The 19,835-nt window shown below is 36.5% G+C and overlaps 1 protein-coding gene across 6 annotated transcripts in view; it reads right to left on the minus strand.

Annotated features, from left to right (window-relative positions):
• Positions 1-19,835, minus strand: part of LMO7 (LIM domain 7) — a 244,468-nt gene that overhangs the window by 136,546 nt on the left and 88,087 nt on the right. For all 6 annotated transcript variants that reach the window (XM_027844564.1, XM_027844561.1, XM_027844563.1 and 3 more), the window contains exon 4: positions 7,448-7,517. In XM_027844564.1, coding sequence (XP_027700365.1) covers positions 7,448-7,517 — 70 coding nt within the window. The remainder of the gene's footprint in view (positions 1-7,447; positions 7,518-19,835) is intronic.

A 19,835-nucleotide genomic window follows, 5' to 3' on the forward strand; every position in this document is an offset into this window, starting at 1 on the left:
AATTCTGCCCAGGCTAACGTTATCACTAGATAAAGTCATGGAAATCAAGCTAATTTCACAAACTCAGTTGGATTCATCTTTGACACTACCCAACAATCCACTCTATTCTTATTTACTCCCTTACAGAGCAAACTCTCCTTCTCTCCCATCTCAGAGGGAGAGAGAGGTATTCCTGTTCCTTGGCTAAGCCTAATACTTCTATCTCAACTGAACAAGTATTTATTAATATTCCAAACACTGCACTATTCAAAGACAAAAACAAAATCATATCTATCCTCAAGGAACTTGCATTTTACTGGAAAAAAATCAACAGGTATACAATAAGAATATAATAAATAAAACAAAACAACAATGCCGCTGCGCTAGCACAGAAGTCTCAGGACTTGTAGGACATGTAGGAGACAACCCTTGAGCTGAGGCATGAAGTAGCATATAAGATGGAACAAAATTTGGAACCATGCCCCAAAAGTCAGTAAACCTTGCCTACCTTTTGACCCAGGGATACTGGTAGGCCTATACCCTGAAAGAGGTTTAAAAAAAAAGGAAAGAACTCAAACGTACAAAAAAAAAAAAATCAGTGATTTATAGCAAAGAAGTGGGTGCCCATAAACTGTGGAACGGCTGAACAAAGGAGAGTACATGAATGCAATGGAATATTATAGTGTGTTAAGAAATGATAAAAAAAGACAGATGCAGAGAAACCTAGGAAGATAAGTATAAACTGATGCAGAATGAAGTAGAACCAGGAAAAAATTCTACAATAACAACATTGAAAAGAAAAAACAACCCTGAAAGATTTAAGAACTCTGATCAATGAATATTACTGAATATTACTCTAAAGACTGCCCTACCCTTTGACAGAACAGTGATGGACTCAAGGTGCAGAATGAAACAGACACTTTGGGATGTGGCAAATGTCACTTTTTCTTACTTGTCTACGCTTATTTGTTGCAAAGGTTTTGCTATTCTCTTATTTTTCTTTTTTTTTTTGTGGAGGGATTTAGAAGAACTGACAATAATGTAAACAAAGATTTGCCTGGGGTCACTCAGCTAGTAAGTATCAAATGTCTGGTCTGAGGCCGGATCTGAACTCAGGTCTACCTGACTCCAGGGCCGATGCTCTACCCACTGTGCCACCTAGCTGCCCAAGAGAATTTTTTAAAAAAGCATTTTTTAACCAGTCTAGTAGAATGAAAGTGAGAACTAGGAGAATAATTTACACAATAACAACAAAATTATAAAGATAATTTTGAAAGACATAGGAAATTTGATCATGCAGTGACCAATCACAATTCCTGAAGACTCTCAAACATTTTACCTACCTGACAGGTTCAGAATGCAGAGTGAGATACATATTTTTGTGGACATGGTCAATGCTGTAATTTGTTTTGCTTGATTATGCATATTTGTAACAGAGTTTGTTTTCCTTTCTTTCTTGGGGGAATAAAAAAGGGGGAGGGAAAGAGGGTGAATTTTCACCCACTGAAAAAAATAAAATTTAATTTTTAAAAAGTAGTCTATACCCTTTGCCTCTACTTTCTCACCATCTGTACTCTCTCTTCAATCATCTGTAAAGAAATTTGGTTTGAATCCTACCACTACCATTTACTGCCTGTATGACATTAGGGAAGTCAACGTATATCTCTAGGCCTTAGAATAAATGGCCTTAATGATCTCTTCCAGTACTAGAACCATAATCCGGTGAATCCATAATTTGGCTTCCAGCCCTACCATTCTTTGTAGGGATGTAACCTTGATATTCCCAAATCCAAAGGCATTTGGGTTTGAGGGGACTCATAATCCTTGATCTTTCTGCAGCTTTGTCCCTCTCCAGTTTACTCTCTCATTCCTTGACTTAGAAACACCATACTATTAGTTCCCCTAAAACAGAGTACCTGCCCTCAAGAAGCTCACATTCTAATGGGGGGGGTGCACATAAGGCACTATGTTTAAAACTCTTCAGTATCTTTCCATAGAATAAGAAGAAAGAGAAGGAACAAGAGGAAGAAGAAAGAGCAGAAAGAAAGAAGGAGAAAGAGAAAGAGAAAGCAGGAAGATGAAGGAGAAGAAGGAAAAAGAAGAGCTGGCATTTATATAGTGCTTTAAAATTTGCAAAGCACTTTTACAAACATTATCTCATTTTATCCTCATACAATCCTGATACAGGTTAAGTGACATTCCCATGGTCAAATTGCCCAAAAGTGTCTGAGACTGGATTTGAACTCAGGTCTTCCTGATGGCAGGAAGTATGTAATGACAATTTCCTCCCTGAATTAAAAAAATTTTAAAAAACCACTTCATTTTCATGTGTCAACATAGGGCAACTCAGCAGCGCAGTGGATAGAGTGTAAGGCTTGGAGTCGGGAAGAAATGAGTTCAAATCTGGCCTCAGATACTTATTAGCTGTGTGACCCAGGACAAGCCATTTACCTCTGCCTGCCTTAGTTTTTGAAACTGTAAGATGGGAATGATAATAGCACCTACCTCCCAATGTTGTTGTAAGAATCAAATGAGATAATAATTGTAAAGTGCTTAGTGTAATACCTGGCACATAGTAAGCACTATAAAAATGTTAGCTATCATTGTCATTATTATTATTATTATCATCATCATTATTATATGCCATACATCATTTTTAGATTATAGTAATTTGTCTCTTGTCATATCCTCCTAGTAGGATGTCCCATGAAAGAAAGGACTGTCTCACCTCAATTGGCCATCTTCTGAAACACTTGAGTGGTAGACGCTAGTTGCCATGCAGTATATGCCAATATATTGTGAATGAGAATCTCATATAACTCCTCTAAAAGTGTCAAGAGATAACAAAAAAAAACTCTTTCTTTTTTTTAAAGGGCTATAAGAAGGTAACTAAAGATTACAGCCGAGGGCAACTACTAAATGGTGGCGTATGGGCCAAAAGGACGTCAGAGCTCTGAATCATTTCAGTGAGGATACTCTCTAGGAAGTCAGATTGTCTTATCTTCTCTTACACAAATATACATCAGGAAGGGAAGGAAGTTAGAACTGCTCTCCCTAATCCCAAAGTTATATCTCCATCAAGCCATTCCTTTAAGCAACAATTCAGGCTCCTTACCCACCATGATGGAATACAGAATAAATCAGATTAAAATAAATAACAAGGACCAGCCTTGAAGGAGAAAGAGTGGAAAGGTGGTAGAGAGAATGAGCAAATACAAAAGGGAAGCCTATGGCAGGGGGGGAACAGCTAGATGGTGCAGTGGATAGAGTGGTGGGCCTGGAGTCAGGAAGACCTGAGTTCAAATCCAGCCTCAGACACTTACTAGCTATGTGATCCTAGGCAAGTCACTTAACCCTGTTTGCCTCAGTTCCTCATTTGAAAAATGAGCCGAAAAAGGAAATGGCAAACCAAAGAGTTGGCACAACTAAAACATCTGAACAACAACAATGAGGAATAAGAAAGAGAAGGGATGAAAAGGGAGTAAAGAGAATGATAAAACCCCCAAATCCTTGCCTTTGTGGAAGATGTATAGACTGATGGTACCTCTATGAACCTGTTCTTTCACAGCACCAGTTCCTAAGCAAACTTATCTTTCTCTAATCAAATTTTCAGGAGACACAATACTAGGAGAAAGAGCCAACACACTGAATGATTAAGTTAGGATCCAAAAAAGAGACTGGCAGGCTGAAATGGTGGATCAAACCTCATAAGAGGACACTTAATAGGCTTAAATGTAAAGTCTCATACTTGGGTTCAAAAAATCAATGTCACATGCATAAAGATGAGGGAAAGATGGCAAAGACACAGTTAATGTGAAAAAACACGGAGGTTTTAACTGACCACAAACTCAATATGGATCAAAAACATGACAAAAGAGCCAAAAACGGTGCACTAAGAAAGGCACAGGGTCCTGAATCAGAGAAGTGACAATCCTGCTATCCGCTCTGGCAAAACCACATTTAGAATTCACCTTGGGTGGGTGAGGATAAATTACGGAAGCCTTCCTAGGGGAGATAGCATTTGAGCTGTACCTTAAAGACTGGGCTTCTAAAAGCCGACCTCCTAAGAACTTCATAGTTCTTTACATGCATTCTTCTGACTGTCTAGTTCAGGGGAATCTGCAGCCTCAAAGCCACATGTGGCCCTCTACATCCTCAAGTATGGCCTTTTGACTGAATCCAAACTTCACAGAACAAATCCCCTGAATAAAAAGATTTGTTCTATAAACCTTGGACTCGGGCAAAAGGCTGCAGGACCTAAAAGGCTACGTGTGGTCTTGAGGCCGCCGGTTCCCAACCCCTGTTTAAAATGTTCTGTATTGCGGCAGCCAGGTGGCGGAGTGGATAGAGTACCGGCCCTGAAGTCAGGAGGACCTGAGTTCAAATCCAGCCTCAGACCAAACGCTTGACACTTACTAGCTGTGTGACCCTGGGCGAGTCACTTAACCCCAATTGCCTAAAAATAAAAAATATTAAAAATAAATAAATAAATAAAATGTTCTGTATCATGAACTCTAGAGAACATTCATTGTTGATGGATGCTTAGTAAGTTAAAATATTTAAGAAAACATTTCTTCTAAGTTTCTAGATAGAAAACAAGATTTAGATAGCATTTTCAGTACACAGTTCCAAATATGAACACTTAATATCTTATTTTTATAATCTAAACATTTCCCAATGTTATGCTTCCATCTGATCAGAGAATGGTAAGATTATATAACTTAAACCTCTAGTGGCCAAAAACAATAAATTACCCAAACTTGCAGTTGTCCTAAAATCTGTAAGATGTTTCCCCTAACAGTCTGCATTCTGAAGAAATAGCAAAGGTTGGGGTCAGAGACTAATTTTATCAAAATGCATGCAATTCATGCATGAAATTACTAAGTATCATACCATAATTCAAAATATAGGAAATGAATTCAGTTATAAAAAGTGATTCACCTATTTGAGGGATTGTAAATAAAATTTAGATTGTCATTCCTTCATGGCAAGGAAGGTTCCCTAATCCAAACTTCAAGTTCTTTTAACTTAGCTAATCAAGTTAATATTATTCTGCATAGTGATTTTAAAAATGATTTTAAAAACTACACACAACTAACTCACTTAGGTTCTGTCAATTTTTAAACATCAAAATGTTTAGCTTTAATTGGAACTTGACAACATACTATTTGGGTTGAGTTTTCTCATATAAAGGAAACTAGTATCCATGAAACAGCTCAGTTACCCAGGTTAAAAGAAATGGTGCTGTGTTTAATGTGTAGCATTTATTTCTAGGTTCTTTTTAGCAAAGAATATTAAAACTTAGCAGCATCAGGATAGCCAAGGCCAGAATAGAAGCAGACTTATTAAACCTCCTCAAGGAGACATGTGGAATCCCAAGGCTGCCGACTCCATTTCTACTGTATTAAGCAAAGTTCTCCCCAGTAACAGGCACCTTGAGCCAAACTAACTCCTGACCACAATGTTAAGATGAGGTTTCCAAGACCACCTGTGAGCTTCAGTAGCATTGACACTTATACCTATAAAGGAGCCTGCACTTAGCATCTGTAAGTACTTTGACAGTGAAGTGTAAGATGCCTGAATTTTATTTCAAGTTACCTGGATTTTCCAAAAGGGGGCACAAAAAAGTTCGGAGTTTTCTAATCCATTTTATTAGCTTAAACAGTAATATTTTGGTAAGCTGATTTTTTAACTTCTCTCCCACCCAAACCCTTGATGCCTGATTTTTTTTTTGTATACACTGTCTTTGGACGACAGATCCTTCCAAAGAAACATTAAATCCAACTCCCTACAGGGGACATTCCTTGAAAATGGTTAAGCAAAACAGTGGTTCAACATGATACTACTTATTACTTTCCATTATTGCAATTCACCATTTGGTAACAGAAATAAAAGAGGTTGACATCTTGTTCTTAAAGGATTCATGGCTTATTGAAACTTGTCAGCTTTCTATCTTTAATTATAAATTTTCTTTCATTTACAAATACACTATTGACTGTATTAATATCCTCTTGGCAAGAATGTACCCTGAAAAGAGTTTGTGTTGAATCATTCACACGTACAACTTGAAATTTAAAACAGGAAAAACATCATCAATCCCAGGGATTCTTAATCTTTTTTATGTCATAGACCCCTTTGGAAGTCTGGGGAGGCCTAAGCAGAATACATAGAATTCCAAGGAAACCAATTTTATTGAAATGTTGTTGTTGTTCTTCAGTCATTTCAGTCATGTTCAACTCTTCATGGCACATTTTGGAAAAGATACTGAACTGGTTTGCATTTCCTTCTCCACTTTATTTAAAGATGAGGCAAACAGGGTTAAGTGGCTTGCCTACGGTCACACAGTTACTAAGTGTCTAGGGCTGCATTGGAACTCAGGAAAATTAATATTCTTGACTCTAGGCCTGGCACTCTATCTACTGCACCACCTAGCACTGTACTGAAATACAGTGGAATAAGTGTTGTTTTTCTTTTTTTGTCCAAATAAGTTCACTGACCTTTGCCTAAGAACCTCTTATTTTAGTCAAATTCCTTCATTCCACAGATAAGGAATCAAGGCTCTGAAAGGAGGAGTTATTAAAGATTACAGCTAGAACATGTCGGAAGTTATCTAAAGAGCCCTGTAACACAAAAAAAAAAAAAACCCAGCAGCTCCTATGATACTCTCTGCCACTTCAGGGTTATCTCTGCATGTCTTCTATAGTACTAATACTTAATATCTATTAACCATAGGCAAGTCATTTAAATTCAATGAATCTTAGTTTCCTCATCTGTAAAATGGTAAGAAAATTATATGTTCTATCAGAATTAACAAACAAGGGTTGTTACAAGAAAAGCATTTGAGCAACCTCAAAAAACAACATAAATATGGATTATTATTGTTACGATTATTTGGTATTATATAGGAACTAAGCAGCATATAATGGTGCCAGACTTCTGGGGCCAACAAGCACCAAGGCTGCAAATGTCACTTCAGATAAAATGTGTTAAAAGTAAAAATATGAACAGATAAAGATAGTGAGATATAATGACTTGGTCAGCTTTGGGAATCAAGAAGACCTGAGTTCAAGTCTTATACCTCTGATACATATGAACAAATCAATGTCCAAAGCAACTTTCTGGGACTTTAAGTTAAAGTGAGTCACCCGTACCTATCAGTTGGAAAAAATTTCCCAGTCAGGGAGTTTCCCACTCTGATGAAATCTCAGATCCCACGCAAACAATAACAACAAAGAAAAGAATTAAAGAGAGCAATGAAACTAAAAGATGAGAAATCAAAAGAAAAGGAAGAACTCCCAGAAAAGAGGGAGGAAAAGGTAAAAGACAGGTACTCAAGAAAAAAAATAAAAATTCCAGAGATATATCCTTAAAGCCTTGTTTGTGTGATAGATTCAGACACAAGAGCCTGCCTATTACAGACTTGCATTTCAGATACGAAAAAAGCTAGGTCTGAAAACAATTTACTTACCAAACCTGCTATTGGTGTAGCCAAACGATTGATCTTCCTAATGATTCCAGGCTTAAGCTTATTAATCAAACTGAAAGAGAATGCAGAAAAAGTGTATTAAATTACAAGTTGTCAACATCTGCTCAAAGTTCTTTAATAAAGTAACTAAAACAAGGAGAAAGGAAATTCTAGAAAGGTTTACTCACAAGACATTCTCATTTAAGAATATAATACTCTGCCGTCCAGACCCAATTTTCTCATAAAAAGGAAACAACTATGTAAGAAAAATTATTTATTGACCAAATTAAGAGAAACAATGTTATGATTAATATTTAGCATTCACTTCTAGGTTCCCCACAAAGAGAATCCTTGAAAGAGATGAAAACTTCTACTCGCAGTAAATTGTATAGCTGTCTTTTAGTTTCAAATTTATTAGGGAATGGTTAAAATTAGCTCCATTTGAAACAGCCAGGAAATGACTTCAGGATCATTTCAACTTAGGTCAATCCAATTGGTACTTGTCCAAAGCACAAGAAAAGAAAATTAAATGATGATGTAAAAAATAATGATATAATTTATGTTTCCCTTGGTACGTTCTATGCATACTAATGATACTGTTTCTCAATGGGAACCTCATTAAGTGGAATGCTACTCCCCAAACTGTGCTGAAAAGTTTAAAAGATACAATATAAGGCGACACAGCTCCCCCCTCCCCCCACTATTAACTCATTCAAGCCTGGGCTTGAAAACTCTGATACTATAGTCTGAATGCAATTTTCAGCTTCAGATCCTAAAACTCCTCCACATGGGGCCAGAAGGCCTAACATAATTACAGTAGAGTCTATTATTATACTAAGGTTCTTGTTACTTTGACACATGATGAAAATGTATTTTAACACTACAGAGAGTACTAAACACTTTTCAGCACTGATAGAAGCCTATAAACTTCTAGAAAATAGAAACTATACTTTGTTTCCTGGCCTAGCAAATACTAGATGTTGGTTATAATGGTAAGGGGGAAGACAAAATAGGATATTAGGCTGAAATTATTAGTAAACTATACCTTACCTCATAGGAAAAATCTATGTTATAGTGCAGGAGAAAAAAAATTGACTCATTCAATCAGAGGACCTGCGTTCAAATCCTTACTCTAACTCTTATTTTCACTTAACCTCCCTAGCCTCGGTTTCCTCACCTATAAAATGGGGGAGTTATATTTGACTTCCTCTAAGGTCCCTTACAGAACTAAATCTATGATAATACTAACACTAGAATTTATTAAGTACAATTTAACACCTACCAAAAGAGTGTCCTGAAATAATGACTTGAAGACTTCACAAGGAGTATTTCCTTAGCTCCAAAGAGGAAGAAAAGAGGAAAGAAAAGAAATCAAATATTTTTAAAATCACTGGAATGTTCAGCACAAGAAAAAAGCATCAGGGAAAAAAAAGGACTGGAACCATGAGTAAGAATGTGTTTAAAATTTCTTTCAATCAGACATGCCTTTAATGTCCAGAAATTACAAGACAGACTGCCTCAGAGTCAGGACAACCTGGGTTCAAGTATCAATATATACTGGCTATGTGACATTACGTAAATTACTTAACCTGTCGACCAATCCCAATGAGTATGCACTGGAGAGAGGGAGAGAGGGAGAGGGAGACAGAGGGAGCCAGAGAGAGAGAGAGAGAGAGAGAGAGAGAGAGAGAGAGAGAGAGAGAGAGAGAGCTATTATAAGTGGAAAAATTAACAGGACTTTCTTAAATGAAGATTTTCAAAGTATTTTCACACCTAAATATATTTAGAGAACACAGTAATTCAAATGATAACACATCTACCCTCATTAACTTAAGCACATTCTATGCCTGCTATGACAAGCTTGATCCTTTGACATGTATGCTTAAAGACTAAGTCTCCATAAATCCAAGCTAGGAAGGCCTTGGCTCCAAAAGACATGTTGTCACCTTCCAAAGTGACAAGGAAAGATGATCGTTTGGAAAAAAAAAGGCACCAATTGCAAAGTATGACACTGTTCACTAGATTTAATTCTAGAAAACAAAGCACTTTCTCTACAATGCATAGAAAAAAAACAAAATTAGGGAAGAACTACTTCAATAGAAAACAGTATCAAGTACCACAGAGAATAGAAAAATTAGTTAGCATCCCTGTCTGGTATCTTGTGAGTGACTCTTTTAGGTTGACTTATGCCCTAGAAGAGCAATATTTCAGTGGCACACCAGTCAGGATCAGAAGTCAAAAGCCAGGGCAATATCTTGGATTTCAAGGAAGTGTGCCTCCATTTTTAACCTTGCTAGAGGAAGAGAGAGTTATATAAATTCAGTTCCACCCACTTGAGTCACGGTTGACCTTAGACAAGTTATTTAATTTACCCATGTGCTTCAGTTATCTCATTTGTATTGTAGGCTTAGTAATGCTAGGAGAATTTTTCATAGCGTCACTTCTGAAAATAGATATTAGTATAGCTAACTTTCAATTACCAGCCTAAGAGAAGGTACATATGAGGGCTTGAAGTAGGGAAAAGAAAGATAGAAGTAATATAAACAAAGTCTTAGATAACAAAAAGTTAAGGTGTTTGTTTTGCTTTGGTTTGGTTTTGTTTTATCCTTCCTTGACACAACTTGACCAGACTAGTCCTAAGGTAGCAGCAACCTAAGGGAGAATAGCACTTCCCTTGCTTTCCCTCATGAATCCTCTAGTATAAGAGCTTATAGTGACCAGCAGATCAGCAAAAAAGAAGAAGATAGAAACAAGAGTCAAAACATTCCTGAAATTACTCCTTAAAAAAATGGTGTTAAGGAAATTGAGAAAAACTCTGCATTATTTCATTATATAGTCAGTGTTTAGTTATCAATTCTGGGCACTGAACTTTGGAGAAAATGCCAACACAACTTTGGCAAACAAAGCATAACTCGTCAAGTTGGGCATTGTGAGTGGAATACATATCATTATGGGAAGAGTCCTCGGGCTATTTCTCCTAGGAATTGATAAGGGTAAACAGAACTGTTTCCAAATTTAAGGATCTAAGTGAACTTGTTGGCAATAGTTCTTTTTGTAGGTCAGAATCACAGGATCTTATATTTGACTTTAGAACTGGATGAAATCTAAGAATTCCCTAGTTCTAACACTTCATTCATCATGGGAAGAAACTGAGGACTAGGAAACTGAAGTGACTTGCCTAGGATCCCAGGGTACTAAATATAATAGGACCATCAAATTAAAGCTTAAAAGGACCTCAAGGGCAATATGGTCCAATCCCCTCTTTATACAGATGAGAAAACCGAGATGGCGATGGATTAAGTGACAAGTTCACTCCTCTCTGCATCTGCTGCTCTGCCTGGTTTCAACTCCAGAAACAAGATTCCTCTCCTTGATTGACACTACTTCCCTCCCCCTCTCCCTTTTGATTGCAGCTCTAGAGGGTGGAGTACCAAACCACTGCCAATGCTTTCCTTTATAGAGGGCAGAAACTGTACTTTCAGTTTACTCTGCTGTGCATCATCTGCTCTGCCTGGTTTCAACTGTAAGATGTCCCTGCACCAGCTACTCCTGGCTTTCCCTTCCCTGCTTTCCTGATTCCCTTTTGTGGTGTTATGTTGTGCGTTGTCTTGCTCTTTAGATTGTAAGTCCCTTAAGGTCAGGGACTATCATTTTATTAATTGGCACTTAACACAGTGCCTGGCAAGCAGCTGTAGGTGCTTAATATATGTTTATTGGAATGGAAAGTATCGGATGCAGAATTCTAACCAAGGTCCTCAGACTACAGATACGTGTGCTTTCAACTATACAATACTACTGATTTCCGTCCAAATCCAGGGATCTTCAATTTGTACCATTAGAGAGGCAGGGAACACAAAATTCCTAAACCTAAGATTCCTAAAGTATAAGGTTTCTATAGAGATAACATATGCTACCATTATTCTGTTGCTTTATGATTTTATAGATGTAACAACATACAAGACATATCAGCATATACGCTGGATCTTGATTGGTGCAAATAGCGAATCCTGTGAAGTGCTTGCATGTTTCAAATTCACACTGTTCAAAGTTATAAGTATGTAAAATAGTCTTTGGTTCCAGCCCAACATAACGATGACATGCAAATTCAAATCACATAACCCTTTACGAGGACTCATTATTTCACTAACTGAAATCTAGCTGTACATCAAATATTGTCAGTTTTTTTAATTAAATTTTAGTTCCTACAATGGACAATATGCTGTAATAGGGAAATCAGAAAGATTCTTCAGTTCAAGTAGCATCTCCACCATTAACTAGCTGTAGGACTTTTCACAAATTATAACTTTTCTCTAAGACTCAATTTGCTCACCTCTAAAGAGGAAAAATAATACTTGGACTATGTACCTCACAGGGCAGCTAGGTGGCTCAGAATCTCAGAGAGATTCATCTTCCTGAGTTCAAATCCAGCCTCAAACACTTAGTAGCTGTGTGACCCTTGGCAAGTTACTTAAGCCTGTTTGCCTCAGTTTCCTCATCCATAAAATAATCCAGAGAAGGAAATGGCAAACCACTAGTATCTTTGCCAAGAAAACTCCAAATGAGGTCAAAAAAGTCAGACACAACTGAAACCATTCACAACAACAAAAACCTGCCTCATGAAGTTCTTGCTAGGATATAGGGAGATCAGGTATGTCAAGTGATTGGTAAAGCATAAAAGACATTTTCTATGTAATTATTATCCCATTAAGAAAAAGTTGAGGTCACAGAAGGAGTCAGCATAGCATAAATAAGAAAACAGGCTCTAGAGACAGAAGATCTGGTTCTACCTTTGCCAAGTCACTTAACCAGGCTTCAGTTTGCTCATCTTTAAAATGGGATGCTAGACTAGATGGACTCTGAAGTCCGCTAAGACCTAGTTCTATGGTCCTATTATGACTTGAAATGATAAACACTTAAGTTAGCAGAAGAGAGGGATACCTCGCTGTTTTAAACGTTTACTGGATTTCTGACTACACACAGGTCAGCTACCAGTGTATTCATCTATAAGATAGGGATAACACTGTAGCCTACCCCATAGGGTTGTTTTAAGGCTCAAGTGAGATTATATATATAGATATATATAGATATATATATAGATATATATAAAGTGCTTTATAAACCTTAAGATACAATGTAAGCATTATCATTATTTTCCAAATCCTTATTTCCAGTGGAAAATAAAATCAGTCAATGGAACCATTTATCCCAATGTGGTCCATTGGGTATTCCCATTCACATAATATTGGTAAGAATATTGAGCACAGATTTGGATCTACAAAGGACTATAAAGATCATCTAGTATAATGTCTTTTTGAGAAAATCCAGCTCAAGAGTTATATCCAGCAACATCATCGTCATCATCACCATCCCTAACATTTATATAGCACTTACTATGTGCTAGGCAACATGCTAAGCACTTTACAAATATCTCATTTGAGCCTTACAACAACTGAAGGAGTCAGGTGAAATTATTAACTCCATTATACAGACAAGGAAACTGAGGTAAAGCTAAGTGAATTGCCCAGGCTCACACGGCTAGTAAATGTGTTTGGCTGGATTTGAACTCAGGTCTTCCTGATTCCAGGCCTACTATCTACTACACCACCGACATGTGACCTTTCCAAATCCCATAATTGTTAGTGATCTTCCCTCATCGCCTCCTCAAAAAGGAAAAAAAAATTATTTGGTATCAAATGTGGTACATACTCATCTATGTAAATGTTCTTTTCCTCCAGCAAAACGTAAGCTTCTTGAGGGTAGATACTATTTTGTCTTTGTCTTTGTAATTTCCAGTACCTAGCATACCTACAGCAGTCACTTAATAAATGATTTCTGAAATGAAATGAAGTGATTTATCTGAGGTCACATGGGTAGTAAGTGGCAAAGTTGGGCCTGAAGTCTATGTTCCATACCCCAGAGTCGATAATCTTTCAACTATGCTTCCCACCGTCCCCACTAACTCATCCTGCTCCAGCCTCCTCAAAGCTTCTCCTAGGCTACACTCCAATTCTAGATCTACAAATTATATTATGTATCATTGGTCCAATTAAAGTCACAACAAAAAAGCAACTAATCACTCAGTACAATTCATGATCTTTCACACTACTAATCAGTCCTTGAGTTTTACACCTACGTATTTCTGCCCCAGGTGCTTTTTTTCTCTTTTTTTAAACCTACTTCTCAGCCAATGGACCTGACCATTCTAATAGATCTGTTTTGCTATTCATAAAGCTATGCCCTAGGAAAGTCACCTTTTTGGAATCATGGATTCCTTTCACAATCTGGTAAAAGATTTGGAATCTCTTCTCAGAATAATATTTTTAAATGAATAAAATAAAATGCATATGGTTATGAAGGAAACCAATCATATTGAAAAGGCATATTCTGCCATCCCATGTCATCTGTAGGATCAATGTAGATCCATAGTTGAGACCATTGAACAAAATAATGACTTATCCAAGATCACACAGGTAAAAAGTGGCATAGTCCAGAGTTGATCCTATGAACAAACACTATTCCCCACTTCTACTACTCTGCTTTTCTCTTTTCTTTTCTACATGGACCTTTTCCATTTATTGTATGAGTGAGTTATACAAGTCCAACCCCTCCCCACCCAATGGATACATTAAGTAAGCTATGAGATTTTTTCAATATATGACAAAGCGCAGAAAGAGGTTTTTGGTTTTTTTTTTACTCATTACTCACTGGTGGACCACACTCAGTCTTACCTCATCTAGGAACTCATATATGTACTTGAGTGAGTCACACTACAGCTAAATTATTTCTCCACATCCTAGATGTTCCATTACCATACCATTGGCAAGCAAATTCTTTCTTCAATGCCTTCACTAGTTTCTCTTTATCATAATCGTCATCAATACACTGGATAGTAGTGAGTTTCTCTGTTGAATACAGACAGTTCTCACCTTATGTAAATTCACATTACACAATCTCAACTTTATGTAAAGAATTCTGAAAGTTATGGGAAGGTGCAACAGAAACATGTATGAAGAGAGTCTGGAGTAAATTGTGTCCACAATTTGTTCCCAGTCTTCATGATTTCAAAAAGAAGAAACATTCAAAGAAGGGAGTAACAAGATTGTAAAATTAGCACAAGAACTGGAGCTAGGAGTGGATGAGAATGATGTGAAGGAGATGACTGGGGCTCACGGAGAAGAACTGTCAGAGGAAGATCTGATTGAGTTGTGTGCTGCAAAGACTGCAGAAAAAGAAAGGGAAGCTTCAGAAACCAAGGCTGAACCAAAAGGCTTGGAATCACTACATATAAATTGACTAGATTAGTTAAGAAAAACTAATCAGAGACACATATTCAAGAAGGGCATACAAAGCTGACTTCAGAGTCAGGAAGACCAGGTTTTAGGAAGGAAGACCCACCGATGGTACATACTGCCTATATATCCCAGGACAAGTTATTTAAGGTCTCAATGACCGAGACAACTATCATATTATAGAAAAGTGCTGACTCACAATGATGAAGTTCCTTACCCAGAACTCCCCTACAGCAGTGAAATTAAAAGTCCAATTAAAAAAAAAAGTTAATAAGCAGACATCTCTTAAAGAAAAGAGGCTATTGCCATACAGTCGTGTCCAACTCTTCATGACTCCATTTGGGGCTTTCTTGGCAAAGATACTGGAATGGTTTGCCATTTCCTTCTCCAGCTTATTTTATAGATGAGAAACTGAGGCAAACAGGGTTAAGTGACTTGCCCAGGATCACAGAGCTAGTAAGTATCTGAAGCTAGATTAAAATTCTTCCTGACTTTAAGCCTGGCATTCTACTCACACTTAGCTGCTCAAATAAGAGAGGTTAGGATGAAATATATATAAATTCCATTTTGCCCATAATTTAAAAGCTCTGACCTACAAAATTTTCCCTAATAATAGAATGACTATGACATTTGCCATCATATTCTAAATTTAGTTGAGTAAATCTATTATAGAACTGCTTTCCTCTGAGTCATTACAATTTTGTTTATTAAAAACAAATTAGGCAAATCAAACTATCAGAGGGACACCATACAGAACTCAATAAAATAATACAATTCATTTGGAGGAACATAAGATCTAGAGTATAAAGGGAAATAATTGGGGGGGGGGAGGTAGGAACGAAAGGGATTGGTATTTCCAGACCTCAAACTATATTAAAAAGCAGCAGGGATGAAAACATTTTGATATTGGTTAAAAATAATAGAGCAATCAATCAATGGAACAGTCTAGATAAGGGAGAGTGAAAAGCAATGGAATTCAATAACAATGTTCATTAAACCCAAAAATACAAATTATTTAGAAAAGAACTTCTTATTTGATTAAAAAAACTGCTGGAAAACTGGAAAGCAGTCTGGCAAAAACTAGACTTAGACCAACATCTTACTCGATGTTGCACAATAAACTTAAAAGAGCTACATAACCTTAATATTAAAGACCATATCATTAAAGAATTCAAAGAGAAACAGATCAAACACCTTTCATGGCTATAGGTAGAAGATGAATTCTTAACCACTCAAGGGTAGAGGAAATTACAAAAGATATAATATCTCATTATGATTAAATGGAATTGAAAAGTATTCACAGAAACAAAACTAATGGGTCTAGGTTAATAAGGGAAGCAGTTAGACAGGAAAAAAGTCTTTGTAACAAATATCTCAGACAATGGTTTGGTAGCCAATGGAAAATATCTTCCTATCTATCTGAATGTATGTATATGTGTATATATACATTCATAAATACATATATATCCAAAAGCCATTCCCCAGGAGATAAGTGGTCAAAGGATTTGAACATTTCTCAGAAGGCAAACTATCAACAAATATATGAAAGAATGTTCCAATCATTAATAAAAAGAGAAATTCAAATCAAAACAATGTTTCACCTCACATACAGCAAATTAGAAAAAAAATGACAAAAAACAAGAAAATAGTCAAAGTTGGAGGGGCTGTGGAAAGATAGGCACCCTAGTGCACTGTTGGTTGAGTTGTGAATCAATATAATCATTCTGGAAAGCAAGCTGGAATTATGCAAATAAAATCACTAAAATTTCCGTGTCTTTTGATGCAGAGATTCTACACTAGGTTTATATACTCCAAGGTGGTTATTATTAAGAAGAAATAACCCATCTACACCAAAATATTTGTATCAATACTTTTCTTCTGCTTTGCAAAGAACTGGAAACAAAGTAAATGCCCATCTATTGTGGAATGGCTAAACAAACTGCAGTACATAAATGTAATGCAATATTTCAACATTGTGAGAAATAATGAATTTGAAGAATACAGAGAAGCATGGAAAGGTTCTGATGTAAAGTGAACTTCTCCCCTACTCCAATCTATTCTTTATACAGATGCCAAAGTGATTTTCCTAAAGCAGAAGTCTGACCTATTTCACCCCCTCTACTTGGTATGTTCCAAAGGCTCCCTATCACCTCTAGATTAAAATAAAAACTACATCACTTGGCATGTAGAGTTCTTCACAAGTTAGCCCCCTACCTAACTTTACAGATTTATTACATATTAATTCCACTCCCAAAACTCTATGCTTCTGCCAAAAAGGATTTTTGCTGCTCTACTACAATGCTCTTTCTCCCATCTCCATGCCTTTGCACAAACTATATAGTTTAATGCACTCACTCCTCACCTCCACCTTTCAATCCCTGGTTTTCTTTGAACCTTAATGAATCAGTTCAAGCACTACCTTCTGCAAAAGGGTTTTCTTTGTTGTCCTAGATGTCACTGTCTACTCCTCAGAAAAGTTGACTTGTGTAACCCCAGCTTTCATAAACTCTCTCACACTGTAGATATGGTTACAATACCTTTTGGAGAAAAAGAAAAGAAATGTGGGGACTGACAGCTAACTGGAATGGGCCAGAAAGAGTTTCTTTGAGGCACTTAAGAGTATATTACTTAGCTGCTCTTCTTGAGAACAAGTTTACTGACTATGGAGAGGATAATGTATAGGAAATATGTTCTTTGGAGAAGACATGCTAAGAAAAATCCATGAGGAAAACTGAGTTTAGCTGTCTTTCATTCTTGACAAGAACTGAATTAAGTTTTGCCTTATTATATGGAGAAAATCAGTTAACTGATATTTTTGAGGCAAAGTGAGCAAAATATTATATTGAGAGCACCTGAGCTATCTACATTCTGAAGAAAGCCACTTTATTGAACTGTGATGATATTCAAGGAATTGAGAGGTGACAGTGGGTATGAGGAATTCTAGTCGGCAACTTCTTCTTTCCCATGTTTTCCCAAAGAGCTTGGAGTTAATTCACTGATTAATGGGGAAACAATTTGTTTTTAGTAACTTATGGAGTAATATGAGAATATACCCCTATGCCTTTTAACCCAATGGCAAAAAAAAAATTAATGATATAACAGTCAGTAGCAGACTGAGGGGAGCATGTATGTTTGGCTTCTAAGAGGACCCTTCAGAGGTAGAGCTCATACCCTGTATCATGATATCTAACCTTATCCCCCATGAGATTGCTACATGTTGGGTTAGCATCACCCTCCTACATTTTTGCCTGTTTTCCATATATTTATATATGCCTACATATATGCCTACTTTCTCCTCCATTAGAATGTGAACTTTTTGAGGGCAGGCAGTTTTGCTTTGGTCTTTGTATGGCCATCACCTGGCATATAAGGTGCTTGAAAAATATTTGGAGATTGAATAACTTATTAAGAAAAATGAGAATTCCTATTGGTTCTAATTCTTACTTACAACATCACTAATGTGAAAATATATTTAATAGGAATGTATATGTATGTGTGATATATATGTGCAGATTGTACACTGTCTTGGGGAGGGAGGTAAGAAGGGAGGGGGAGAAAAATTTAAAACTAAAAAGTTTATGGAAGTGATTGTTGATAAAACAAAATAAATTCATAAAAAAGGGAAAACGGGAATTAAAAGCACTAAAAACAGCATCTATATTCAGTCATTTTTAGAATGGGTAATAAATACAGTGTGTTGGTATAGAAGGAATGGTGGTGGTAGAGGAGACACTGGTACAGGTAACTCCTAATGAAAAAACTCCCTCTACAAATGAAGGTTTGAACATGCTTAGCAACTAATAGTCTTAGGGAATTGCTTGTCATACTAGCTGTTTGACCCTAGGTGAGCCACTTAACCTTAGCACCCCAAGCAAATCTCTAAGGGTAATATTGTGGTACATAAAAACAACAAATATGAGACATAAAAGCAAATGTGGAAGGACCTGTACAAAGTCATAGAAAGGGAAATCTGTAAAACAAGAACCATATGAACAATGATTGTAATTATAAAAGAAAAGAAGAAAAAAAAAAAGCAAATAGAGCCAAAGATGCCAGAACTCCGATAAGACCTCAAAGGGGATTCAGAACAAAAGCATTTTCTTTGCTTGTTTGTTGTTTTGGTTGAGATTAAACGTTTGTCCATTTTGCTTGTTTGTCATTTTTTACTATTAAATTTACAATAAAATACATACAATACATAATACAAATTTACAATAAAATACATACAATAAAATACAATTTTAAACTTAAAGTAGCTGCCCACCCAGCAAACAGCAATGCCTTGTTATTCACTGTATGTTCCATCCAACTAAGCCTTCCCAAGCTTTAATAAGGGTACATAGATTAGCATACAATCTAAATACCTGTGTTTTCTTCTAAAAAAAAAAAGTAACTATTAAAGGAGCTATTAACGTGGTACCTGTAAAGTTGGGGGGGGGGGTTATATTTTAATAACTAGATAGCAATATATTTGGTTTCCTTTATAATCCTGCAGATTTTATTTTATACATTTAAAAACATTCAGAGAAGGGATCCACAGGTTTCACCAGACTGCCAAAGGAATCTAAGATACAAAAAAGGTTAAGGATCCCTGCTCTATTAAAACATTATGAATTATCAATTAGACCTAAAGTGATAGAAACTTAAATAAAGTATTGTTCAAAGTAGTAAACTAGGCAGACTCTAGTCTAGTACCTTCCCACACTAAAATACAACTGCAATTAACAGAACTTTGGCTTTTCATAAACTATGGTAAGAATACCTTTTAAATTCTAGTTGCTGTAACTTTGGCTACTGAAAACCTCTGACTCTTCTACCCCCAGTCATTACTCCATTTTCTCTGAATAGATCTTGCATGTACCTGTTTACAAGTTCTTTGCCCTTTAGACTGTCAGCACCCTGAGGCCAGGGGCTGTGTTTGCCTTTCTTGGTAACCCCACCATTTAGCTTTGTTTTTGGCACATAGTAGGCTCTTAATAAGATCTTGTTGACTGAATGACTGTATAGTTTGACAATGCCTTTCATTCCAACTACAGCCCACTCCAGTTTCCAAAGAGACTTTTTTAATCAAAAGAGTTTTTAAGGACCAGTTCTCCTAGAGA

This window comes from Vombatus ursinus, unplaced genomic scaffold, assembly GCF_900497805.2.
Source record: "Vombatus ursinus unplaced genomic scaffold, bare-nosed wombat genome assembly UNPS02014942.1, whole genome shotgun sequence".
Taxonomy (NCBI): domain Eukaryota; kingdom Metazoa; phylum Chordata; class Mammalia; order Diprotodontia; family Vombatidae; genus Vombatus; species Vombatus ursinus.